General features: G+C 36.6%; 3 protein-coding genes and 1 long non-coding RNA gene across 6 annotated transcripts in view; all 4 read left to right on the top strand.

Moving 5' to 3' along the window:
* Window positions 1-1298: 1298 nt before the first annotated feature.
* Window positions 1299-7914, top strand: LOC148569482 (uncharacterized). The gene is made up of 6 exons (XM_088485078.1): window positions 1299-3590; window positions 3783-4099; window positions 4346-4622; window positions 4695-5085; window positions 5284-6399; window positions 7871-7914. The coding sequence occupies exons 1-6, from the start codon at window positions 1536-1538 to the stop codon at window positions 7912-7914; spliced, it is 4200 nt and encodes a 1399-aa protein (XP_088341204.1). The 5' UTR covers window positions 1299-1535.
* Window positions 7915-8365: 451 nt separating this feature from the next.
* Window positions 8366-27617, top strand: part of LOC148569480 (uncharacterized) — a 55097-nt gene continuing 35845 nt past the window's right edge. The window contains exon 1 of the long non-coding RNA XR_015880942.1: window positions 8366-9302. This is a non-coding gene — a long non-coding RNA (uncharacterized LOC148569480). The remainder of the gene's footprint in view (window positions 9303-27617) is intronic.
* On the top strand, window positions 9777-13128 carry LOC107637266 (receptor-like protein 49). Of its 3 annotated transcripts, none has more exons than XM_088484240.1 (3): window positions 9777-10018; window positions 10516-10761; window positions 10846-13128. In XM_088484240.1, exons 2-3 carry the CDS (start codon window positions 10605-10607, stop codon window positions 12984-12986), a joined length of 2298 nt encoding a protein of 765 aa, XP_088340366.1. In that variant the 5' UTR covers window positions 9777-10018; window positions 10516-10604; the 3' UTR covers window positions 12987-13128. The 3 variants fall into 3 exon arrangements, with proteins under 3 accessions (XP_088340366.1, XP_088340365.1, XP_088340364.1); XM_088484239.1 differs by having other exon boundaries at window positions 9777-10452; window positions 10693-10761; XM_088484238.1 differs by having other exon boundaries at window positions 9777-10761.
* Window positions 19399-22033, top strand: LOC148569481 (receptor-like protein 53). Its single transcript, XM_088483099.1, has 2 exons — window positions 19399-19579; window positions 20023-22033. The coding sequence occupies exons 1-2, from the start codon at window positions 19477-19479 to the stop codon at window positions 21927-21929; spliced, it is 2010 nt and encodes a 669-aa protein (XP_088339225.1). The 5' UTR covers window positions 19399-19476; the 3' UTR covers window positions 21930-22033.

Raw genomic sequence — 27617 nt, 5'->3', positions numbered from 1 at the left:
TATTATTGTCCTATTTCTAGAGTTGTAGAATTATTGGACATCAATTGGTAGCTCGTTGACGCGCTCAGAGTTGCTTCCGGTTCTTTGGAATCAAGTTGTGAGTGGATATTATATCTATAATTGTTTTTTAAATATATTATTATCAATATTTTGTTGAATCATTAATTTTAGAGTTTGAAAATATTTTACTATTGTGATTTTTGAATTTTTGAAATAAATAATGATTCGTGAAACTCACAATTTTATAAAAATACACACGAGACGATATTTATATATTTTGTAAAGCATACATGTCTTTTTTTATTTGACTTTATTAAATTTTAATTAAATTTTAGTATGCATTCTTATATATATTTTTGACTTAATATGAAAATTTAGTAATATGTTATAATTATTAGAGATTTGTTATAAATGACTTGGTTTGGATTGGTTTGGGAGACTCTGACTAGAAAACCGTAGTTAACGGCGGTTATGACGTTAACTTAGATGCATCTAACTCAGACCTCAGCTAGCAGGGGCGTTGCTAGCCCAACGTGTAGGCCACACGTTGGATCTGTTATACCGTACGGGCACACTAGAGGAAAGGGCTACCCTTAGAGGTGGAGCCGCCCTAGATGTGTAATATTCGATTTGATTTGACTTCTGGAATGAGAACTCCCATTTCAGTTTATTCTGCTTACTTATTTATCTATTTATTTGCATAGTTACTTAATATGGATTCCTCATCTCTGAAAAGAAGTATAAATCTTCATGGTAAAACTTGTATTGTCTCGTGTGGGTTATAGATATAATGTTTGCTCACTGAGTTGCAAAACTCACCCTATTATATTCTCATGTTTTTCAGATACAGGAGTCATTCCAGGTTCCATTCCACCTGCCCCTCAGTAGATCATAGTCATTTTGGTGAGCCCTTCTTCTTTCCAAGGGCTAAGTATTATGTAATGGAACCTTTGCTCAAAATTTAGATTATGTCAATGCTCCATATGTCACAGGCAGGATCCTCGTGTGGGTTATGCTATTTTGAATCTCGAACTGTTTATATAGTAATTATAAGTTAGTTATGTAAGACTTATGGATTTAACTATATACTCTAGTTATCAACTTGATATATATATATGATGCGTATTTTGGATATATGTGGTTATGGATGTAGTTGGAATGTGCTGTTGTTGTTGTCTATGGAAATAGATGTTTATTATTGATACAGGGAATTAATATTCATGTTGGTAAGGTCCTAGAAACAGAAGAGATTCTGTCCGTTTTTCTGAAATTTTGGTCGTTTGGCTTGCTGAGGGACTTGTCCCTTGAGCGCCAGTCATGGCCAGGTTCGGGCCATGACAAAGTGGTATCAGAGCCTTAGGTTTTCCTGTGTAATATGGAGCAAGTGTCCTTTAGTAAGATCGCAATTGTGCAAATGGAAGCCGGCCCATTTTCACAAAGTGTGATGTTACTAGAGGCCTATAGGAAGTCATCCTCAATCTTTTGATCTCATAATTCTTTCTGTCTGTCCTATTGTCTTTGAACTGCATATACATATGTCGTTGGTGATCCAATCGCTTTACTTACTCAATAGGTGGAAGATGCCACCTAAGAAAAGACGTGGTGGAGCTGTTAATGCTCCTGATACTGCTGAATCTAATAGGGCAGCTTCTCCGCCACTTGGAGCACTTCGACAAAGGCCAAGGAGCCAAAGGATAGCTGATAGGCGCGAAGGAGAGAACCCCGCAGTAAGAGAGGCTCAACCGGACTTAGCGACTGAATTAAGGGGAATGAATCAAACCCTTAATGCGGTATTACAGGCCCTAACAAATCAAAATAGGGGCGGAGCAGGTATTCCTAGTATGCCAAATCCTCAGCCTCATAGAGTTCATCAATTGTTTGGGGATCAAGAGCCACCAATTGAGAAGTATTTAAAGTTGAATTCGTCCACTTTCAATGGAGATTCATTGGATGAAGATCCACAACAATACCTAGAGGACGCAAAGAAAGCTATTCGAGCTCTCAAGTGCACCAAGGAATGGGCTGTTGAGTTAGTATCCTACAACTTGCGTGGTTCGGCAAGATATTGGTATGAGTCTCTTCTTGAGAGCAAAGAAGCAACCGGACTTCCTCCTCCTTCTTGGGAAGAGTTCACTGAAGAGTTTCTCGCTCGATTTTATCCAGCTAACAAGCAAGCAGAAGATGCAATTGCCTTTGAAAGATTAAGGCAAGAAAACATGACAGTGACTGAGTATGCTAAGGAGTTTACTAGACTTTCTAAGAGTGCTCCGTACTTGGTGAATTCAGAAGAGATGAAAGTTCGTCGTTTCGTTCGTGGATTGGCAGAACCTATGTTCACTACTCTTATGCCTGAAGTCGGACGCATGTCTTTTAAGGATGTCCTAAACTCTGCTTATGGAATTGAAGCTGGGATAGCAGAGAGAAATGCTTTTAAGGATGTTGGTAAGAAGCCTAAGATGAAGGGACAATTTTCTGGTGGAGCTAGTTCAGGAGGATTTCAGTCTCATCATGGTCAGACTAATCAGCAAGGTTATTCGGGGTATCGAGCTCGTCCTCAAACATCTTTCGGTGGGGTTGCTTCTTCTGGATCTGTTCCTATGAGTGTTTCAAGTCCAAGACCTTTTGTTGGGGGCACCCCTCAATCTAGCGGACATGGTTCTAATCAGACAAGACCAACTAAATCTTACTGCCAGCAGTGTGGGATCTACCATTCCGGTATATGTTTCAAGGCTACTGGTGCATGTTTTGGTTGTGGTCAATCTGGTCATCTTAGGAGGGATTGTCCAAATCCTAGAGGAGGCTTTGCTCCAAGTATTGCACGTCCTACAACACCAATGCCATCATCTTCAGCTATGTCTATTGGAAATTCTTCTGGTCCTAGTGGCAGAGGAGCAGGTGGCAGGGGTCAGACTTATAACAGAGGAGGGAGCCAAAGAGGAAGAGGTCAGGCACGTGTGTATGCTTTAACACGTCAAGATGCTCAAGCTTCTAATGCTGTGGTGGCAGGTACTTTACAAGTTTGTTCTTTAGATGCGCGAGTGTTATTTGATACGGGTTCTCATTATTCATATGTATCTCCACATCTTGCATCTCATTTCGATAAACAACCTGAACTGTTATCCCACCCATTTCATGTTGGCACTCCACTTGGAGTCTCCATGGTGGTCCGAGTCGTGTTTCGATTTTGTATTGTTAGAATTAATACGGTTGAAACCTTAGCTGATTTGATCCTTTTAGAACCAATGGAAGATATTGATGTCATCTTAGGCATGGATTGGTTAGCAGCTTGTCATGCTGATGTGGGCTGTTACTCCAAAACTGTGAAGTTTGACATACCGGGTATCTCACCTTTTGTTTTTAAGGGTGATGACTGTCCCACTTTAGCTAGCATCATCTCATCTATGAGTGCTATGCAATTGATGGATAAGGGGAACCAAGGATTTCTGGCAGTTGTTAGAGATGTTGATGCCGAAGTGCCTAGTCTTGATCAGGTTCCAATAGTTAGAGAATTTCCTGACGTGTTCCCTAATGAGCTACCAGGGATGCCACCTGACCGCGAAGTTGAGTTTTCCATAGAATTAGCTCCGAGAGTCCAACCTGTGTCCATTCCTCCCTATCGTATGGCTCCAACTGAGTTACGAGAATTGAAAGTTCAATTGGAAGATATGCTAGAGAAAGGATTCATTCGTCCTAGCACTTCTCCGTGGGGAGCTCCTGTTCTATTCGTAAAGAAGAAGGATGGAACGATGCGACTATGTGTAGATTATCGTCAGCTCAATAAGATAACTGTTCGCAACAAGTATCCATTGCCAAGGATTGATGATTTGTTTGATCAACTTCAAGGAGCTACCTGTTTCTCAAAGATCGACTTACGTTCAGGGTACCATCAATTGAAGATAAAAGAGGAAGACATTCCGAAAACTGCTTTTCGTACTCGCTATGGCCACTATGAGTTCTTAGTAATGTCCTTTGGTCTGACGAATGCGCCTGCAGCTTTCATGGACTTAATGAATCGAGTCTTCAAACCTTTCTTAGATCGCTTTGTTATCGTCTTCATCGATGATATCTTAGTGTATTCGAAAAATGATACAGAGCATGAGTATCATTTGAGGATTGTGTTACAAACCTTAAGGGATCACAAGCTTTATGCTAAGTTTTCTAAATGTGAGTTTTGGCTTGATCAAGTGACATTTTTGGGGCATGTGGTATCAAAAGATGGAATCATGGTGGATTCAAAGAAAGTAGAAGCCGTTCAGAAGTGGCCAAGGCCTACTACAGTGACGGAAATTCGTAGCTTTCTAGGATTGGCCGGTTACTATCGGCGATTCATCAATGACTTCTCCAGAATTTCGGCACCATTAACCAAGTTAACTCAGAAAAATGTGAAGTTTCAATGGTCAGAAGCTTGTGAGGAAAGTTTCCAGACACTTAAGGCTTGTCTAACCTCAGCACCAGTTCTTGTTTTACCTTCTGGGTCTGGGGGATTCTCAGTCTTTTGTGACGCATCTCGGATAGGACTGGGTTGTGTATTGATGCAGCATGGCCGCGTTATTGCCTATGCCTCACGACAACTCAAGAAGCATGAGCAGAATTATCCAACTCATGACTTGGAAATGGCAGCAGTCATTTTTGCTTTGAAGATTTGGAGACACTACCTTTATGGTGAGACCTGTGAGATCTATACGGATCACAAGAGTTTGAAGTATATATTTCAACAGAAGGATTTAAATTTGAGACAACGGAGGTGGATGGAGTTGCTAAAAGATTACGATTGTACTATTTTGTATCATCCTGGAAAGGCAAATGTTGTAGCAGATGCCCTCAGTAGAAAATCTATGGGTAGCTTGGCCCATATCACTCTTGCAAGGAGACCAATTGTTGAAGAAGTCCATCAATTGGAGGCCGGTGGAATTCAATTTGACATTGGAGAATCAGGAGTTTTCTTAGCACATGTTCGAGCCCAATCTTCCCTAATAGAACAGATCAATGCTGCACAACGTGATGACCCGAAACTAAGAAAGCTTATAGAAGATGTTCGCAATGGGAGGAACTCAAACTTTTCTCTTGATCAAGATGTCTTGCGTTGTGGTCAACGCTTATGTGTGCCAGATAACCACGACTTGAAGAAAGCTATTTTGGAGGAGGCTCACAATTCTAAGTATACCGTTCATCCGGGCTCCAATAAGATGTATCAAGATTTGAAACAATTGTTTTGGTGGGAAGGCATGAAAAAAGACATAGGGGTTTTTGTTTCTCATTGCTTAACTTGCCAACAGGTTAAAGCTGAACATCAAAGACCTGCTGGGTTGTTGCAACAAATTGAGATACCTGAATGGAAGTGGGAAAGGATTACGATGGATTTTGTAACAGGTTTACCTCGTAGCTTTAAAGGTTTTGATTCAATTTGGGTAATTGTGGATAGAATGACAAAGTCAGCTCACTTTCTTCCGGTAAAAACAACTTTTAGTGCAGCTCGATATGCTCAACTTTATGTTGATGAGATAGTTAAGCTACATGGAATTCCAGTGTCCATTATTTCAGATCGCGGGCCCCAGTTTACCTCTCATTTTTGGAAATCTTTTCAAAAAGCGTTAGGAACTCGTCTGGATCTTAGCACAGCTTTTCACCCTCAAACCGATAGACAATCAGAGAGGACGATCCAGATATTGGAAGACATGTTAAGGTGTTGTGTTCTAGATTTTGGTGGAAATTGGAACAGCTATCTACCTTTGATCGAGTTCTCTTATAATAATAGTTATCAAGCCAGCATTCAAATGGCACCTTTTGAGGCTCTTTATGGGAGAAGATGCAGGTCACCTGTTGGGTGGTTTGAGGTTGGTGAGGTTAAGCTTTTGGGGCCAAATTTGGTACAAGATGCAGTTGAGAAGGTTCGCATAATAAGAGAACGTTTATTAGCAGCTCAGAGTAGGCAGAAGGCCTATGTTGATAACAGAAGGCGTAACTTAGAGTTTTCAGTGGGTGATCAGGTATTTCTTAGAGTGTCGCCTATGAAGGGAGTGATGAGGTTTGGGAAAAGAGGCAAGCTTAGTCCTCGATACATTGGTCCATTTGAGATACTGGACAGAATAGGTGCAGTTGCTTACCGCTTGGCATTGCCGCCTGAGTTGTCTATGATTCATCCAGTCTTTCACGTATCAATGTTGCGCAAATACCTTCCTGACTCATCTCATGTGCTTGCACCACAAGCCATAGAGCTGAAGGAAGATTTATCATTTGAAGAGGAACCGGTGGCTATAGTTGATCGCCAAGTAAAGAAACTACGTTCTAAAGAGATAGCGTCTGTGAAGGTTGTTTGGAAGAATCATTCGGTAGAAGAAGCAACTTGGGAAGTAGAGGACGCTATGCGCGACAAATATCCGTATTTGTTTGAGTCCGAAGGTAACTATCACACTTATCACCGTATATAAATTCGAAATTCGGGGACCGAATTTTCTAAGGAGGAGAGAATGTAGTAACTGACAAGAAAAAAAAAAAAGAAAAGGGGGGAGAGCACGTGGGGGGCACATGCCCCCACTTAAACATTTATTTTCTCTTCTCCGTGCCCCCCCTCCTTCGACACTCCCCTTCTTTCTTTCATTTCTTCTTTTTATTTCTTCCTAACAACAACACTAAAAATCCTCTCTTCTCTTTCCTTCTCAACTACAATTCCTCATCTCTTCTCCTTGCATCAACCACCCTATATCATCAAACTCACCTTTATCATCTTGCTTTCTTTTCTTCTCTACTCTACCTCTTTTATTCAAAATCTTATTTTCTCAAAACCTCCAAATCATGTGATTTCAACTTAATGAGTGAAGGAACCATTCAATCCTTGAGTTCCAATTATTATTGAGGCTTTAAGGTAACTCTTTGACTCAATAATTAGCCATATTCCCAATTCTTGTCATCTCTATATTTATGGGTATGTATAAATCCGAATTAGGGTTATTAGGGTTAGAAAATTTGGGGCTTTTGTTAAGGTGAGCAAGATTATATTAATTGACAATATTAGTAGCTCACAAATATTATTATTGTCCTATTTCTAGAGTTGTAGAATTATTGGACATCAATTGGTAGCTCGTTGACGCGCTCAGAGTTGCTTCCGGTTCTTTGGAATCAAGTTGTGAGTGGATATTATATCTATAATTGTTTTTTAAATATATTATTATCAATATTTTGTTGAATCATTAATTTTAGAGTTTGAAAATATTTTACTATTGTGATTTTTGAATTTTTGAAATAAATAATGATTCGTGAAACTCACAATTTTATAAAAATACACACGAGACGATATTTATATATTTTGTAAAGCATACATGTCTTTTTTTATTTGACTTTATTAAATTTTAATTAAATTTTAGTATGCATTCTTATATATATTTTTGACTTAATATGAAAATTTAGTAATATGTTATAATTATTAGAGATTTGTTATAAATGACTTGGTTTGGATTGGTTTGGGAGACTCTGACTAGAAAACCGTAGTTAACGGCGGTTATGACGTTAACTTAGATGCATCTAACTCAAACCTCAGCTAGCAGGGGCGTTGCTAGCCCAACGTGTAGGCCACACGTTGGATCTGTTATATCGTACGGGCACACTAGAGGAAAGGGCTACCCTTAGAGGTGGAGCCGCCCTAGATGTGTAATATTCGATTTGATTTGACTTCTGGAATGAGAACTCCCATTTCAGTTTATTCTGCTTACTTATTTATCTATTTATTTGCATAGTTACTTAATATGGATTCCTCATCTCTGAAAAGAAGTATAAATTTTCATGGTAAAACTTGTATTGTCTCGTGTGGGTTATAGATATAATGTTTGCTCACTGAGTTGCAAAACTCACCCTATTATATTCTCATGTTTTTCAGATACAGGAGTCATTCCAGGTTCCATTCCACCTGCCCCTCAGTAGATCATAGTCATTTTGGTGAGCCCTTCTTCTTTCCAAGGGCTAAGTATTATGTAATGGAACCTTTGCTCAAAATTTAGATTATGTCAATGCTCCATATGTCACAGGCAGGATCCTCGTGTGGGTTATGCTATTTTGAATCTCGAACTGTTTATATAGTAATTATAAGTTAGTTATGTAAGACTTATGGATTTAACTATATACTCTAGTTATCAACTTGATATATATATATGATGCGTATTTTGGATATATGTGGTTATGGATGTAGTTGGAATGTGCTGTTGTTGTTGTCTATGGAAATAGATGTTTATTATTGATACAGGGAATTAATATTCATGTTGGTAAGGTCCTAGAAACAGAAGAGATTCTGTCCGTTTTTCTGAAATTTTGGTCGTTTGGCTTGCTGAGGGACTTGTCCCTTGAGCGCCAGTCATGGCCAGGTTCGGGCCATGACATGATGGCAAGAAAAAGAAAACAAAAAGTATGCTGTGGCTAAGATCTTCAACCAAGAAAGGTAAGATTTGGTGAAGAGATCTTAGCCTCTCCATACCAAAAATAGAAGAGAAGATCTCGGTCAGAGGAAGAAGATCCTTGGAGGGATGGCTTGTCTCTGATTCTGCTCAACCACCACAGGAGGTAGCTACAGTGGCTACGTGATGAAAAAGGCAGAGGATGGAGCAGATGAAGCTGTCATCATCATGAAGCATCAAGGGCTAGGAGTCCATCTTGGAGTGCAAGGCAAGATGGAAGGCTCGGATTGATGATTATTGGTTACAAGGAAGAACCAGAGGTAATTGCATGTTGGTTATTGCATTCGGTTACTTCACCTCTCTCTTTGGCCGAACCGGTTTGCATGAAGAAGAAGAAGATTAGCTTGGTTCTTTTGGTTTCAACCGTGGAGACTTCTCCCTCTATAAATAGGGAGAATAGACATGGCTTGAAGCAAGGAGTGAGAGTGCAAGGCACAGAGTTCTCAGAGCTACCTAAGCTAACATATATTCTTCTCCTTCAATGTATTCTGTTTTGTATTTTTCTGTTTAATTTTTTCTTTCTTGAGTCTCATGGAAAAAGGCAAACAGTGAGGTTTGTAAGAAAAAGCCATAGAGCGGAAAAAGGCAGAGAGTGCAAAATTAAAAGAAAAAGCCACAGATGTCCTTAGAGGTCCTTTGTACATCTGTGTTGTGTTTCATGATTCTGTGGGAATCCCCTTGCAAGTTGGGTTAGCACTTAGCAATTGAAAGCTTGGCAGTGACCAAGTCAAGTTCAGTTTTTGGGTTTAGATTCTGGACTTATCCCAAATAGGAATGGTAGTTCCTAGGGAGAATTGGTGTTTGTAATGAAAGATGATTATAGTGAAATTCCATCATTGTTGTGATGGAGACTAGATGTAGGCTGCACTGCACTTACCAGCTGAACCAGGATATATCTGGGTGTAATTTTCTCTCTCTTCTACTCCATTTCTGTTTCTGCACAGGAGATAAAACTGAAAAATATCTCGTGCCGGGTCACGAGATAAAAAGAAAAAGTCTCGTGGTTGGGTACGAGTCAAAAATAAAAAAGTCTCCAGAAATTGTTTCAAAGACCTGCAAGTGTTGTTAAGTGAAAAAGGGGCTAAGATTCAACCCCCCTTTTCTTAGCCACTAAAAACCATCAATATATATCATAATATGTTGATTTTAGAAGTAACTTTCAACTCATGTGTACTTGATAAAAAGTGATAAAATAAATCAAATGGTTTTGAAAAATTTTGCAATTGAATTGAAGGTCTTTAAGAAATAAAGAGTATCAAATAATTAAAGATAGAAGATTAAGTATAACGATAGAATGCAAGTTAGCAAACTCAAATACTAGAGACAAATATCCAAAACCTCGAGTGTGAGAAAGAGAGTTAAGTTTGTGGAGGATAACCAATGCAAGCACAGAGGTTTGATGCGGCAATTACATTGAAATAACACCATTTTAGAAGGAATCCAACGTAAGCTAAGTATGGCAAAATGACATGAATGTGTCAGGCTCTCAGCCTTCATGCATGTTCTTTGAACTTTGAAAGGGTCTGCAGATGCCGTGTCCCCAAAATGAACGGCAACCAACATCACAATCTCGTGAGGTGAGTATGATTTATCATCACTTAGAACACCGAAAACAAGCTAAGGAAGTTTGTGGAGGTAATTAAATGAAGTGAAAGATAATTAAGGTTAGAAAGGTACCTGCGGGTGATGACTATATATGAGTAGAGAAGTCTTGAAGATTCATGTAACAAAGTCAAATAGTAGTGACAAAAATAGTATCACCATAACTGCTTCACTATAAAAACCGATTAGAGTGTCCAAATATTTCATCCATTGAAACCTATTTCGATAAAAATGACAATGATGGGGTTGTTGCATTCTGTTGCTTTGTCCATACAGTTTCTTCTCCTCTTCTCATCCTCCCTGTTTACAAACTGTTTAACTTTGAATGATTCAACTACTACTCATCATCATGAATGCCATCAACATGAAAGCAATGCCTTGCTCAGCTTTAAACAAAGCTTCTTCATAAGTAAGTCTGCATCTTACAATACTTTCAGTTATCCTAAAACTGTTTCCTGGATTCCAACCACAGATTGCTGCTCCTGGGATGGCATTGAATGCGATGAGCTCACAGGTCATGTCATTTCCATTGATCTTAGTAGCAGCCTGCTCTATGGTTCCATGGATGCTAATAGCACCCTTTTCTCACTTGTGCATCTTCAATGCCTTGATCTTTCTGACAATGACTTCAATCACTCGCAAATTCCAGCAAGGATAGGTCACTTGTCACAACTGAGGCATTTGAATCTTTCTCAATTTGGTGAAACCACATTGTCAGGTGAAGTCCCAACTCAAATTTCCCATTTGTCCAACTTGTTGTCCCTTGATCTAAGCAGCTATATTGACTAGCTTGATTTTCCAGTTATCAAGCGTTTACATCTCAAGGAATCCACTCTGCGAAGCTTAATTCAAAACTCAACAAGACTTGAACAACTTCGCCTTAATTTTGTGACCATTTCATCATCTTTACCTCACACGCTCACAAACCTTACATCTCTGCAAATACTCTCTTTTTGGCAATGTGAACTACATGGTGAGTTTCCTATCGGAATATTCTCTCTTGCAAACTTAACATATTTGAATTTTGCGGAAAACCAAAATCTGCAGGGCACATTACCTGCATCCATTGGAAACCTGACCAATTTAGCTCACTTGATTCTTGAAGATAATGTCTTTCATGGTGAAATCCCTCGCTCTCTTTTTGGACTAGAGAATCTTGTAACTTTAGATCTATTTTCTAATTTTTTCGAAGGCCGCCTAGCACTTGACATGTTTTTGAAGCTAAAGATGCTTAATGTTCTTGATTTGTCTTTCAACAAATTGTCCTTGTTCTCACAAAATAGGGATGTCAATGTGACAATCCTTCCTCCAATTCAATGGTTAGGATTGAGTGGGTGCAATTTAAATGGAGAAATCCCAACTTGGATAATGAATCTAACCGCTTTAAATTGCTTGGGCCTTTCTCGAAATAATCTTCAAGGTGAAATTCCATATTTCTTCTTCAAGTTAGAAAACCTTACAATTCTCGATCTAATTCATAATATATTGGAAGGACAGATCGAGCTTGACATGCTTTCAAAGCTCCAAAAGCTTACTATTCTTTCTTTAGGCGGAGGCAACAAATTGTATTTTCTTGAAGGGAAGAACACTTCCAACGTAACAATTCCTTCTCAAATTCAAATGTTGGATTTAAGTTCATGCAATTTAGTTCGTTTTCCCAATTTTATACAACACTTGCAAGAGTTGACTCATCTTTACATATCAGACAACAGCATAAAGACAATACCGAGTTGGTTATGGAACAAAACAACTCTTGAGAGTTTGGAAATTTCCAACAACCTATTGATGGGAGAAATATCGCCCTCCATATGCAACCTGCAGTCCCTTATATATCTTGATTTATCTTCCAACTACTTAGTTGGCATGATTCCATCATGTTTGGGAAGCTTTAGTCAATCTCTTCAATATTTGTCGCTCGCAGGAAACAAACTGACTGGCAATATTCCTCAAACTTATGTGAAAGGAAATGCCCTTCAGTGGATTGATTTTAGTTCTAACAAGTTGTATGGTCAATTACCAAGAGCACTTGTCAACTGCAGAATGCTAGAGTTTCTTGATGTGAGACATAACCATTTCAATGACTCATTTACTTTCTGGTTAGGATCTCTTCCTAAGTTAAAGGTTGTTTCTTTACGTGATAATCAATTTCACGGAGCTATAATGTGTCCATTGAAATACACATTTCCCCAGCTTCAAATCATTGATCTCTCTCAAAATGGTTTCTCAACAAAATTAACATCAGAAATAATCATGTGCTTCAAATCGATGATCATATCCAACAAAAGACAACTGGATTTCAAGGACGAGATTTATTTAAGTTGGAATGTGTTTATAAATATTGATTTGCTTTCATTTTCAATGTTCAACAAAGGAGTTGTCATGGATTATCTTGGGGGTCAATACCTTCATCACATGGTAGCCATTGATCTTTCATGTAACGAAATTTCTGGAGAGATTCCAGATACCATGGGAAGTTTGAATGGTCTTGTTGTGCTCAACTTGTCTAATAACATGTTTAGTGGCACCATCCCATCTTCCTTCGGAAAGCTTTCAAATCTTGAAGTTCTCGACCTTTCTCTCAATGACTTGTCAGGGAATATTCCTCAACAACTCACAGGGCTAACCTTCTTGGATTTCTTCAATGTGTCTTTCAACAATCTCTCAGGTCCAATCCCAGAAAATGGGCAACTTTCAACATTTGATGAAAATTCATTTAAGGGAAACAAAGATTTGTGCGGGATTCGGTTGTTGAAGAAATGTGAAGATCATCCTAAGCTTCCATTGCAAAAACCTGATGGCGATCAAGATTCTGAGTCGGGATCTTTCTTTGAATTGTATTGGATGGTAATTGTAATTGGATATGGGGGTGGCCTTGTTGCTGGGTTAGCACTGGGAAATGCTTTCGCCGTAGATGTTTTTAGGTTGCTGAAAAAGATCTTTTAAGTCACAAGTCTATATGTTGGTCTTTGCATGTGTGTAAGATTATTTCTATTTTTGTGTTTGTATTTAAAGTTATTGTGTTTCTCTTATGTAAGAGTCAGCCATATGTAAACCCACATAAAAATAGACATGATAGAAAGATAAATATAGTGTGTTATATATCTATTTTAATTTTTCTATTTTTGAAATCAGAAAAACCATACTTTGTGTTCTTTGCGTACAATAATCCATTTCCCTTTGCATACTTTCTCTTATGCTTATGCTTATTCAAGACACGATGTCTTGTAAAAAGATTATAAGTATTCATTGATATGAAAAAGATTATAAGTAGATCAATTGGGCCAACAGTAATAATAAAATAAGATTTCCGAACAAAACTAAAATTACAACCATCCATAGTCTAAATATTTTCATTTGAAAAAGTTACTAACAAAAACAGAAAATTTCTTCTGCTTTTCTTTCTCTTCCATTTCAAGATGAAAAGTCAGCAACACCATAGAAAGAAGGAGAAGCAATGATGATCAATCTCTCTCTTTTCATAGTAAGAGCACTAATTTTTCTCATAGGAATTGAAGGAGAATAAGAAATAAAATTACAACAACACCCCATAGGGACAATATCCTCCTCTATCAAAGGGAGCACAGAACAACCCATTAAGGGAACAAAACCATAGTCCAGAAAAAAAGAGAGCAATTACCAATGAGTATGAAAGGTTAACATATCCATCTATACAGTATTCAGAAACATGATTTTAAGAATGCCAAATTAACCACAGTTAAGATGTGTTGAAGTAATTAGTATATTGATTTCCTACAGTTAACCCGTTCTATATATGTTGATGGCTTACATATATAACAACAAATAGGATCTTGTTAACTCTGAATTATTGCATGTTCATAAACTCTTGTCAATAATGCTTTTTAATTTCTTTTGGCAGTTATCAATAACATCTGTTGTAAAATTTAAAGCTATTGAGATATGGAAACATGCATAGAACAAAATTGATATGCCCCATCATATTTTACATTATTGTCAATATAACTACACATCTCTGTTCAAAGAATTGAGTAGAGGTTTCTTTCTTGCAGTTCTAAGCCGTTTGTGTTTGGATCATAGAAAAATGAAATGCTGTCACTGCCATCACAGAAGATCCCACCCAGTTCATCATCACTGGCTATGTTTTGTTGTTGATCCTTTGTGACTTCCTCGTCAAGTTCATCTCCACATGCATTGTTCGAGTTCTTTTCAACCAATTCCCTAAACAGCGAAGAGCGAAAGGGAAGGCCAAGAGCCGTGGGAGAACGACTTGGTGCTCGAGAATCAATACATTTTGTTATCAAGACTGATGCCTACAAAACATTGACAAAGCATTAGTAATTCATCTTCATGATCAGCAACCCCAAAAAGCACATATGTGCTGTGTTGATAATTAAAGACTGTATATATAAGGAGTATTTCACCTTGCAACACCCCTATATTCTTCAGAAGTCACTACTCTTCCTGCAATAATTATTAAAAGAAAACCGTATAATGTGTTCTTCGTTTTTCTGCATTCCTCTCAATTATGTTTTATTTTGAGAATTTAATTCATATAGGTCGCATTTGGATACTCAAACATAAATACAAGATAGCTATATGTATATATTTTTTCCCTTTTGAATAAAATAGAGTTGAAGTTAAGAGTTAGACTTTAGTCTACATTAAGAAAAACCTTAAGCCTTGTTTTCAGGATGGTGCATCTTATTGATTGATTCATAAATAAATGATCCTTCAACAAAATGGTAAAAATGATTGCTAAGAGAGTTTAGTTTTCAGTAATTATTATCAATGATCTTTTTTTGCTTTATAGGTCATCGCAAGCAAGAAAATGGTATTCATAGTAAAAGCATCTCTTGAGTTGTATGTTTTTTATTGGAACGTTGATATATGACTCAAAAACTGCTCAATTCTTGTGATCTTGAGCAAGTATTAATGTTATTTTTATTGCTAAAATTGAAGTAATACTTTTTTAATATTAAAAAAATTTAATTTAAAAATTAAAGGTAAAAAGTGTCGCAAAAATATAAAGAAGTGTGGTATTAAGTTATTAACTTTAGCAATAGGTTTTAATTACTGGTAAAGTTTATAACTACCGCAGCTACTATAATAAGTCACCGTAGACTTTACTTAATATATATACCATTAAATAATAAGATATACAAATATTATTTTCCTTGTTAGCAATAATATTTATGCTTTCGATTCTGGCAGCAGTTACTTTTTCTCTTACGTATAGTTGAGAAAGTTATTTTTATAAGAACTAAAAATTGCACCTTAAAGTATACTGTTAAAGAACTACACTACATATAAAATAGGAAGCAGAGACAAGAGAGAGTGATGCTTGGGGTGGATAACTAAGCAGAAAGGCTATTCTTCTGCATAAGATAAGGTTTGAAATAAAGTTGAACAAATATACCTATACTGCTATACATGATATGATGACTATGAGATACCATATATATACGGATGGCCAAGTTATGGAAAAACTTGAAAATGACATGAATTGCCACAGTATCTCAATTATTCTAAACCAGTATGTGGTTTCAAAAGTCCGCAGAACCAGCCATAACAACGATCACTATCTTTCTTTTCTTCCACGAAATGAGCAGCAATATCACACTCGGAATAATACAGATGCATGTGATGTTACTTGCTGCATGTCTGCTACACAGTATCACCATCACTGCTTCACTATAAAAACCGATTAGAGTGTCCCAAACATTCCATCCATTGAAACCTACTGCTATACGATCACAATAATGGGGTTCTTATGTTCTCTTACTTTCTCCATTCAGTTTCTTTTCTCTTCTCATCTTCCCTCTTCACAAACTGTTTTACTTTGAATCTGTTGGTTTATGGTATAACCAGAAATATTTAGGACAGAGATATAAGAAAAATACGTAGGTGAAAGGAATGGGAATCAAAACTTTTTTACTTTGCAGTACATTTATAGGATTTTAATCCATGACACTACCACATCACCACTAAACTAGGAAGTGGGATGAACAGAAACTGCCACATACCCACTAGATAAGGAAGTGGAATAACAAAAACTACTTTTCTCCTAAAGTGCAGGAACCACTAATTGACTAAAACAACAAACTGAAACAATAATAAAAAAAAAAAAACTTAATGCAGTCCAAAAGCAAATAATTAACACTCCTCCTTGCTTTAGGATCTGCAAACTCCAATTTTCTGCCTCAATAGCTCAAACTTGCTGACAGGAAGTGGCTTTGTAAACAAATCTGCCAATTGATCTTCTGACCTGCAATAAACCAAAGTTATTTCTCCATTTTGCTGCATCTCTCTTAAGGAGTAGAGCTTGATGTTAAAATGTTTAGTCTTGCCATGACACACTGGATCCTTTGAAATCGCAATTGCTGCCTGGTTGTCGATAAACACTTCTGTCTTGTGATTCTGTTGGAGATGTAAATCACATAAGATCTTTTTCAGCCACAAAACTTGATTTACAGCTGCTGTTGCTGCTATGAATTCAGATTCTGCAGTGGATTGTGCTACTGTCTCCTGCTTCTTTGTGCACCATGAAAAAACTCCTGAGCCTAAACTGAAACAATATCCGGAAGTGCTCTTCATGTCATCAATGGATCCAGCCCAGTCACTATCAGAGAATCCACACAACTTGAAATTTTGACAGCTCTCAAACTTCACACCATAATCAACAGTACCTTTAATATATCTCAATACCCTTCTTGCTGCCTTTAAATGCATTTCACTAGCACAATGCATAAATCGAGAGAGAAGACTTACAGCAAACAAAATGTCCGGCCTTGTTGCAGTGAGATACATTAAACATCCAATCAAGCTCCTGTAATAGCCTTCATCAACTTTATCAGCACCATCTTCTTTGCTCAGCTTCTCCTTTTGGTTCATTGGTGTGCTAACCGCTTTGCACTCCTCCATCTGGAATTTTTTTAAGATTTCCTTAGCATATTTTTTTTGACATATGAACACATCATCCTCATTTTGTTTGATCTCAATTCCAAAAAAATAAGACATAAGACCAAGATCAGTCATTTCAAAAACTTGCATCATTTCTTGCTTGAATTCTTCAACCAAACTTGTATCATCTCCAGTTACTAATCTATTTCTCCTTTCACTAACTCCATTTTGCTCTGGAGTGTATGGGGTTGTGAGTTGATGTACAATACCAGCTTCTTCACAAAATTGATCAAATTGTGTTGAGGTGTACTCCTTCCCATTATCTGATCTTAGAAATTGTATCTTGCACCCACTTTGAGTTTCCACCATATTCTTGAACTTTACAAAGACTCCAGCCACTTCATGCTTGAATTTCAAGAAAAAAATCCAGCACATTCTTGTAAAATCATCTATGAAAAGAATAAAGTATAGACTACCTTGTAACGATGGAGTTCTTTGAGGTCCTGCCACATCAGTGTGGATGAGTTGCAGCTTTTGAGAGGCTCTCCAAACTGTTTTGGGAAATGACACTCTGTTTTGTTTACCAAATTGACAGGCATTACAATTTGGCAAATGATCAGAGAGTATTGGTAGACCTTCAATCATATCTTTCCTCTTCATGTTCAGCATCCTTTGAATATGACAGTGACCAAGTCGCTTATGCCAGAGTTCAGTGGGACTGACTTGGGTGATGTAAGCTGTCTGCTCCTCCACAATTGGATCAAATGAGAAGCTTTTTTCTCTCATTTTAACTCTTAAAATCTCCCGACCAGTAGTGTCAAAGATAAGACAATGTAGATTTTCGAAAAAAACTTTAAATCCCTTTTCTAACAATTGACCCACACTAAGCAGATTTTGGTCAATGTCAGGCACATACAGAACATCTGAAATGGTTTTCATACCTGAGCTAGTTGAAATTACAATTGTTCCTTTTCCTTTTGCAGAAATATAGTCACCATTCCCAATTCTGACTTTTGAGAATTTAGCAGGCTTCAAATCCTTGAAAAGAGTTTTATCATATGTCATGTGGTTTGTACAACCACTATCAATCAGCCAGCATTCAGAACTACTCCTTGCTGAGAAGCATGTTGCCACAAAGATTTGATCTTCTTCATTTTGCTCTACAACATTGGCATTAGCTTCATGTTGTTGAAATTTGCCTTTGCAAATTACAGCTTCATGTCCAAGCTGATTGCACTTGTTGCACTTTGCGTCTGGTCTTCTCCAACATCTGAAGGGTGGGTGACCCATTTTGCCACAATGCTCACAAGGTGGGTAATTTTTCTTTTTACCTTTGTCTTTGCTTTGGCTGCTTTGACTACTTCCAACTTCATGATGCTTGGCTGGTAAAGCACCTTCAACCACGTGATCTTGTCTCATAAGCCTTCGCTGCTCTTGGGCCTGCAAGGCATGTAACACTCCTGCTAAGGTGATTTTGGACAGATCCTTCGTATTCTCCAAAGTAGTTATTGATGCTTCATATCTCTCTGGCACTGTAACTAGAATTTTTTCCACAATTCTAGAATCAGTGAATTCAGTGCCGAGTAATCTAACTTTGTTTGCAATAGAAAGCAACCTGTCAGAGTATTCTTTGATTGTCTCAGAATCTTTCATTCTCTGCATCTCGAATTCCCTCATCAAGTTGAGCACTTGCATGCCTCGAATCCTCTCATCCCCTGCGTATTCTTCCTTTAAATAGTCCCAAATTGCTTTTGGTGTTTTGAGAGTCATGATTCTGGTGAAGATTATTGATGAAACACCAGTAAAGAGACATGATCTTGCCTTTGCCTTCCTTGTTTTTTTCTCCTTGTGCAATTTTATTTGAGCCATGGTAGGATTGTTTGGCAGCGGAGGAATTTCGTAATCCTCTTCCACGGCTTCCCAAAGGTCCAATGCCTCCAAATAAGACTCCATTTTAACTGCCCAAAGGTCATAGTTTTCTCCATCAAAGGTGGGCGGAGCAATTTGTGAGAGACTTGCTTCACCTTCCATTTTCACAGGCCCCGTAAGAAGAATGCTGTGATACCAGTTTGTTGGTTTATGGTATAACCAGAAATATTTAGGATAGAGATATAAGAAAAATACGTAGGTGAAAGGAATGGGAATCAAAACTTTTTTACTTTACTGAAGCAGTACATTTATAGGATTTTAATCCATGACACTACCACATCACCACTAAACTAGGAAGTGGGATGAACAGAAACTGCCACATACCCACTAGATAAGGAAGTGGAATAACAAAAACTACTTTTCTCCTAAAGTGCAGGAACCACTAATTGACTAAAACAACAAACTGAAACAATAATAAAAAAAAAAAAAACTTAATGCAGTCCAAAAGCAAATAATTAACAGAATCATTCAACTACTACTCATCATCATGAGTGCCATCAACATGAAAGCAATGCCTTGCTGAACTTTAAGCATAGCTTCTTCATAAGTAAGTCTGCTTCTCACAATCCTTCCAGTTATCCTAAAACTCTTTCTTGGAGTCCTTCCACAGATTGCTGCTCCTGGGATGGCATTCAATGCGATGAGCTCACAGGTCATGTCATTTCCATTGATCTTAGTAGCAGCCTGCTCTATGGTTCCATGGATCCCAATAGCACCCTTTTCTCACTTGTGCATCTTCAAAGCCTTGATCTTTCAGACAATGACTTCAATCACTCGCAAATTCCAGCCAGGATAGGTGACTTGTCACAACTGAGGCATTTGAATCTTTCTCAATTTCATGAAACCACATTGTCAGGTGAAGTCCCAACTCAAATTTCCCATTTGTCCAACTTGTTGTCCCTTGATCTTCGCATCTATATTGACCAGCTTGATTATCCATTAATCAACCGTTTACAACTCGAGGAATCCACTCTGCGAAGCTTAATTCAAAACTCAACAAGACTTGAACAACTTCGCCTTAATTTTGTCACCATTTCATCATCTTTACCTCACACGCTCACAAACCTTACATCTCTGCAAAAGCTCTCTTTTCGAGACTGTGAACTATATGGTGTGTTTCCAGTTGGAATATTCTATCTCCCAAACTTAACTTCTTTGAATTTTGCGGAAAACCAAAATCTGCAGGGCACATTACCTGCATCCATTGGAAACCTGACCAATTTAGCTTACTTGGCTCTTCAAGATAATAGCTTTCATGGTGAAATCCCGCAGTCTCTCTTTAGACTCGAAAATCTTGAACATTTGTATCTGGGGTATAATTTCTTTGAAGGCCGCCTAGCACTTGACATGTTTTTGAAGCTAAAGATGCTTAATGCTCTTGACTTGTCTTTGAACAAGTTGTCCTTGTTCTCACAAAACAGGGATGTCAATGTGACAATCCTTCCTCCAATTCAATTGTTAGGATTGGGTTGGTGCAATTTAGCTGGGGAAGTTCCAACTTGGATAATGAATCTAACCACTTTAAGTTTCTTGGATCTTTCTCGAAATAATCTTCAAGGTGAAATTCCATATTTCTTCTTCAGGTTAGAAAATCTTTCAGTTCTCGATCTATCTCATAATATATTGGAAGGACAGATCGAGCTTAACATGCTTTCAAAGCTCCAAAAGCTTACTTTTCTTGGTTTAGGCGGAGGCAACAAATTGTCTTTTGTTGAAGGGAAGAACACTTCCAACGTAACATTTCCTCCTCAAATTCAATCATTGGATTTAGAGTCATGCAACTTAGTTCATTTTCCCAATTTTATACAGCACTTGCAAGAGTTGACTGATCTTTTCATACCACTGAATAGCATAAAGACTATACCGAGTTGGATATGGAATAAAACAACTCTTCAGAGTTTGGATATTTCCAACAACCTGTTAATAGGAGAAATATCCCCCTTGATATGCAATCTACAATCCCTTAGATATCTTCGTTTATCTTCCAACTACCTAGTTGGCATGATTCCATCATGTTTGGGAAGCTTTAGTCAATCTCTTCAATATTTGTCGCTCGCAGGAAACAAACTGACTGGGGATATTCCTCAAACTTATGTGAAAGGAAATGCCCTTCAGTGGATTGATTTTAGTTCTAACAAGTTGTATGGTCAATTACCAAGAGCACTTGTCAATTGCAGAATGCTAGAGTTTCTTGATGTGAGACATAACCATTTCAATGACTCATTTCCTTTCTGGTTAGGATCTCTTCCTCAGTTAAAGGTTGTTTCTTTACGTGATAATCAATTTCACGGAGCTATAATGTGTCCATTGGAATACACATTTCCCCAACTTCGAATCATTGATCTCTCTCAAAATGGTTTCTCAACAAAATTAACATCGGAAATAATCATGTGCTTCAAATCAATGATCATATCCAACAAAAGACAACTGGATTTCAAGAACGTGATTTTTAGTAAGAATATGTTGATAGATATTGATTTGTCTTCATTTTCATTGTCCAACAAAGGAGTTATAATGGATTATCTTGGGGGTCAATACCTTCATCACATGGTAGCCATTGATCTTTCAAGTAACAAAATTTATGGTGAGATTCCGGATTTCATGGGAAGTTTGAATAGCCTTGTCGTACTCAATTTGTCCAATAACATGTTTACTGGCAGCATCCCATCTTCCTTCGGAAAGCTTTCAAGTCTTGAAGTGTTGGACCTTTCTCTCAATAGCCTGTCAGGAAATATTCCTCAACAACTCACAGAACTAACCTTCTTGGATTTTTTCAATGTGTTTTTCAACAATCTCTCAGGTCCAATCCCAGAAAATGGACAACTTTCCACATTTGATAATAATTCATTTGAGGGAAACAAGGATTTGTGCGGGATTCAATTGATGAAGAAATGTGAAGATCATCCTAAGCCTCCATTGCAAAAACCTGATGGTGATCAAGATTCTGAGTCAGGATCTTTCTTTGAATTGTATTGGATGGTAATTCTAATTGGATATGGGGGTGGCCTTGTTGCTGGGTTAGCACTGGGAAATGCTTTCGCTGTAGATGTTTTTAGGTTGCTGCAAAAGATCTTTTAAGTCACAAGTCTAGGTGTTGGTCTTTTCATGTGTGTAATTATTGTGCTTGCATTTAAAATTATTGTGTTTCTCTTATGTAAGAGTCAGCTATATGTAAACCCAAATAAAATTAGGCAAGGTAAAAAGATAAATATAATATGTTATATATCTATTTTGTTTCCTTTTTTTTTTAATAAGAAAAGTCATACTTTGTATTCTATGATATAAAAAAGATTATAAGGTGATCAATTGAGCCAACAATAATAACAAAAATCAGGTTTTTCAATAAACTAAAATTACATTCGACATCGAAATCCTAAATGTGTGAGAAGGAAAAAAAATATTTAGAAATATAGAAAACAAAAATCTTTTTATAAAAAATGTTGCTAACGAAAACAGGAAATTTCTTATGCTTTTCTTTTTTTTTTTTTTCAAGATTAAAAGTCAACAACACCATAGAAGAAAGAAGAAGCAATAATGATCAATCTCTCTTTTTTATAGTAAGAGAACTAATTTTTTTCATAGAAATTGAAGGATAATAGAAAATAAAATTACAACACCCCCTGTAAATAGGGACAATAACCTTGTAGAGAACATAGAAGTTTCGGGTATTATTTAGTGTATAAATACTAAATAGAATTAAAGATATGTGTATGGACCAATAAGGCATATCTCAATAATAATAGAATAACTAAGTGTTTACTTTTACTGCACAATTTTTTTTTCTCTCTGTACCTTATACATTATGGTTCTGTTGTTTATCTTCTCCTCAAAAGAGCGTTGTTCGATCATGGCCTTAGCAATTAATTCCGGGAATTCAAAGAATCCTCTCTTCTCAATTCTAGACAATTAATTACAATTTTAGCTCTTGGATTCTTGCTTCGGTGGATTCATCATGCAAGAATTGAGTTGCACATTGTGCATCAGCATTAGAAATCTGGTAGACTCTTCAATTGCAATTTGCTGAAATAACAAAATCCAAGATCAAGCAATTAAAGAATCAACTTAAAGCGGTAAAGAAAAAGAATCTTGGAATTATAGAATACCTTTCTCAGATCAAAAAATTGGTAGACTCTTTAATTGCTATTGGATATCAGATTACTAATGAGGATTAAATTGAAGCTATTTGCAAAGGGATTCCTGAAGATTATTCAAGCTGCATCACCTTTGTTCAAGCAAAACCTGAACTATTTAGCATAGGAGAAGTAAAAAATCTGCTACTCTCTCATGAGGATACTCTTGAGAATTTTCGATCAATATCTCTCTCTTTGGTTCAAGCCAATTTTGCTCAGAATTTTTCATCCACACAAAGAAGTTATGCTAGAGGATTTGGTGGAAGAAGAGGAGGCAATCATGGAGGTAGGTTCTTTAGAGGTGGAAGAAGTTCTTGGCAACTCAACAATAGGCAAATCTGTCAAGTCTGTAATAGACCAGGTCACATTGCTATAAATTGCTATTTTTGATTTGATCATAGCTATCAAGGCTCTCTTCAATCATGCCAACCACCTCCACCCTCTACATCTTTTCATCAACCACAAACCTTTCTTGCTACACCATCAATGAATTCAGACTCAGGTGCAAGCTATCATCTCACAAATGACAGCTTTAACCTGGTATTGAGAATTTCCTTATTGATTCACTTATTTGTATAAATTACTATCTTTTAAATAAAATATATTTTGGATAATATGATTTATATGGTCTCATGTGAATTATAGAAATATTGTCTAGTCACTGAGTTACAAATTCATTCCGTTTTTTTAAAAATATTTTTCAAGAATGAATATTTGAACATGAGACTTTCTATTCAAGAATAATGATCTGCAATGGATATCTAGTTCTTGTCGAGTTCCTAGATGTTATATCCAACCATATTGATCTATTTTATGCTTTTGCTAAAAATAATATGTAACTATTCATTTTACTAATTGTAAATTTATTAAAAATATTTCTTACTTTTTTATTCAACTTATATTTAAACTTGTTAGGCTTGTTAGGAGACAATTTTCCTGAGTGTCAGTCATGACTCATTTTGGGCCGTGACACTCCTTTTTAAAAGCTGTTTTATCACTTCCATTTATTAAAAAAAGTTTAATTAAGTTGTTTATCCAAACACAAAATAACCTATTTATGAGCTATTTTAAATACAAGTCCTTATATTTTAAGTTCTTTTTTTAAAATAGTTTAATTAAGTTGTTTATTCAAATTGTGCCTAAATCATTTTCATGATGTTAAAAATATTAAAATTAACAGAATATTTCTTTTAAAATATATGCAGCCAAATATCTAATTAGGTTTTTAACTATCAATTTCTTTAATTTGCGAAAAAATATTCAATTAATTCTGATATTTTTATATTAAAAATTATTAAATTATAAAATTAAAAATAATATAAAATTTTAATTAAAAAAATAAAAATATAAAAATCTAATTATAAATTTAATAAAAAAATAAGAACTAACATAATTAAACCTTTATTCTAAAATACTGTTCTTACGATGTATCTTGTGTCACTTTTCCCATAAAGTTGGTGATCATGGCCTATATGTTGCCGGATACGTGATTATTCACCTTTGATTTCTTCATTCTATTCTTTTGATTATTAACAAGTAGTCAAGTATCATTAATAAAACCGAGCAAATCTTTTATTTAGCTCCAATAGCATCAAGAATTCCTTGTTCATTATTACATGCCATGCTTACTTGTATAGTTTATGTTATTAGTATTTATGACATTTGTAAAATTCCTAAAATACCCTTACTTCTTTTTTTCCCCCCAAACCAGAAACCCTAGTTCTCAAATTGGGAAACCCTTTACCCAGCCACCAGCCACACCCACGGGAGAGAGACGAGAGATCCAAAGAGTGGGGAGCCGCGAGGGAAGAAGAGGAAGTAGGGAGAGACTGGACCGCGCCCAGTCATCACCGTCGTGCTGCGTCCTGATGTCGCTGCCATCGCGCCTGGTGCTGCACGCTGAGCTCGTTCCTTCATCGTCAACGCTGCCAGAGAGGAGAGAAGAGGGCGACGTGATGCAAGCCAAGGCCGAGAGGAAGGGGACGCCGCCGTGCCTCCATCGTGATTGATCCGCCGCCACTACTGTTGGGTCTGCCGTGGGAAGAAACGCGATGGTGGGGAAAGAATCTGTCACTGCTGCTGCCATGGTCGCCGCGCCTCTACCACCAAGAAACGCCTAGCCGCCGCCGTCGAAGCCAGCCTCACCACCATTGTCGTAGTTGTAGATTTGGAGCTTCGAAGAGAGAGGAGTTCCCGGAGAGAGAGAAACGCCAAGGAGGAGGGACCATCCGCTGCTGCGCTGTTCCTGTCGCCGTTCGGATGTATTTGAGCTAAGCCATCGTCCTTGCCGTCGGAGTTGTTGGTGCTGGTAGTGTTGAACTGCTCCTGTCATTATCTCGGTCCAGCCTTTTTCCTTGATTCTGCTCTAGCTTTCATGTCCTATTATGCCACCATTTAATCTATCTTATCCTTGTTTTAATTCGATTTTAGTTTTGCCTGTTTTAGATTCCCAAAACTATCGCCAGCTCCATCTTTTGTCGCTACTCCGGTCCAAATTTTTGCTCTCATTCGTTTTATTCTACTTCAATCTGAATTTGGCACTCCGGGTTTGATATCTTCGGTCCCTTGAGACCACATTGTGAGTAGGCTTTACATTTATAATTGTTCGATTATGCATCTATAACTATTTTGACATATATCTATTATGATCATTGAATTATACTCACTATATTTGTCTAGAACGGTTTTAAATTGATTAGAATAATTGATTTATTAAAATTGAATAATTTATTTTTATGAAGTTTATACTTTCGGAACTATACATGAGACCATATATATTTTTATATGAAGTTTTGCATTATTTTAAATTATTTGATCTTACTTGAATATCTGTTTCCGAGACCATATATATTTTTGATGAAGTTTTGCATTATTCTAAAATATTTGAATTTACTTGAATATCTGTTTTTGAAGCATTGAAGTATTTGTTGGTATTCACTTAGTTTAAAGATTGTGAAATATATTTGAAATGTGTTATGATCGAAAAAGTATGATTGGAAATGATTCTGATGAGAAAGTATAATATGATTTGATTTTATTCTATTCGATACCTTATATATTTGAAAGGTCAAAGATTTTGTTGTATTTAAAATTATATGTTTTGAATTGGTTTGGGAGGCTCGTATTAGAAAACCGTAGTTAACGGCGGTTATGACGTTAACTTAGATGCATCTAACTCAGACTCCAGCTAGCAGGGGTGTTGCTAGCCTAACGTGTAGGCCACACGTTAGATCTGTTATTTTGTTAGGACACACAAGAGGAAAGGGTTACCCATAGAGGTGGAACCGCCCAGGTGTGGACTTTTGATTTGATTTCTGTATGAGGACTCCCTTATTGATTCACTTATTATTATCAATTATTATTTTCTAATTAAAATTACCTTGATAATAATATTTATATGGTCTCATGCCGATTATAGATGTATTGTCTAGTCACTGAGTTGCAAAACTCACCCCGTTTTTCAAAAATTAATTTTCAGGAACAAATACTTGACTATGTGAGACTTTCTATTCAAGAGTAATAATCTGCAACGAGTATATATTCTTTATCGAGTTCCTAGGTGTATATGCTCCATATGTCACAGGCAGGATCTAACTATTCTTAATTATTTTAATTTTTATTAAAAATGTATAATTATTTATTTCAGAACTTGTAAAATATTTGTAAATTTTTTATTCAACTTATATTTGCGTATGTTAGACTTGCTTGGGAATTATTTTCCTGAGTGTCGGTCATGGCTTTTTTTCGGCCGTGACAACATTATTACAAGTTTTACATCTATTAAAAATAAAGTCTCTATAGAATTTATAGTCTCTATAGAATTTATAATTGTGAAGCATCTCTTGCACCACGAATTTAGTTTTGGAGTTGAAAAAACTAAAAAGTAAAAGGATGAAAATCAAAACACTACTGTTAGCAAAAAGAAGGATACAAATTAAATGAATTATTTAAAAAAAAAGGAATAAATAAATAGACCTCAAAGCAATTTGTCAATTATATCTATCTAATCAAACAGAATAACATAAGTTTTTTGTTGCTTAATTATAATTGAAATAAATTTCATAGAAAGATTATTTAATTTAATTTAATTTAATTTCTTTCTAATCACATGTCAACCCTGCTATTTAATGATTTTTGGTTGTAAATTAAGTGTAAAAAAATTATAATTTTGTTGGCAATAATATTAAACATGCTACTACTATAACAACAAAGTCTTGTCCCACTAGATGAAGTCGACTATATGGATCAAATGACGTCATTGAGCTCTATCATATATCATGTCTACAGAAAGACCGTTTACATGTAGATCTCGTTTGACCACCTCATAAAAAAGATAAGGTCATCCTCTACCTTTCACCCCTTATCCATCTTCTATCTCACTCACTTTCCTGACTGGGTGCTTTGTCAGTCTTCTTCTCATATGTCCAAACCACCTGAGACGCAATTCTACCATCTTTTCCAGAATAGGTGTTACTCCAATTCTCTCTCTTATATCTTCGTTCTTTATTCTATCCAATGTGTATGACCATTTATCCATCTCAACATCTTCGTCTCTGCCACACTTAATTTATGTTAATGCTCTCCTTTGACCGCCCAATACTCTGTACTATAAAGCATAACCAGTCTGATAGCAGTA

The sequence above is a fragment of the Arachis ipaensis genome, chromosome B4, assembly GCF_059453495.1.
Source record: "Arachis ipaensis isolate K30076 ecotype BB chromosome B4, ASM5945349v1, whole genome shotgun sequence".
Classification (NCBI taxonomy): domain Eukaryota; kingdom Viridiplantae; phylum Streptophyta; class Magnoliopsida; order Fabales; family Fabaceae; genus Arachis; species Arachis ipaensis.
This window is presented reverse-complemented; position numbering and strand designations above follow the sequence as displayed.

What these genes read in the sequence shown, in the direction of transcription:
- LOC148569482 (XM_088485078.1), top strand. Translation starts at nt 1,536, where the DNA reads ATGTCGTTGGTGATCCAATCGCTTTACTTACTCAATAGGTGGAAGATG. An exon ending in CCATAGAATTAGCTCCGAGA is followed by an intron (nt 3,591 to 3,782) that starts GTCCAACCTGTG and finishes CAGCTCAATAAG; the next exon opens with ATAACTGTTCGCAACAAGTA. An exon ending in GTATTTGTTTGAGTCCGAAG is followed by an intron (nt 6,400 to 7,870) that starts GTAACTATCACA and finishes CATGTTTTTCAG; the next exon opens with ATACAGGAGTCATTCCAGGT.
- LOC107637266 (XM_088484238.1), top strand. Translation starts at nt 10,275, where the DNA reads ATGACAATGATGGGGTTGTTGCATTCTGTTGCTTTGTCCATACAGTTT. An exon ending in TGGTGAAACCACATTGTCAG is followed by an intron (nt 10,762 to 10,845) that starts GTGAAGTCCCAA and finishes TTGATTTTCCAG; the next exon opens with TTATCAAGCGTTTACATCTC.
- LOC148569481 (XM_088483099.1), top strand. Translation starts at nt 19,477, where the DNA reads ATGGCATTCAATGCGATGAGCTCACAGGTCATGTCATTTCCATTGATC. An exon ending in AATAGCACCCTTTTCTCACT is followed by an intron (nt 19,580 to 20,022) that starts TGTGCATCTTCA and finishes ATTTTGCGGAAA; the next exon opens with ACCAAAATCTGCAGGGCACA.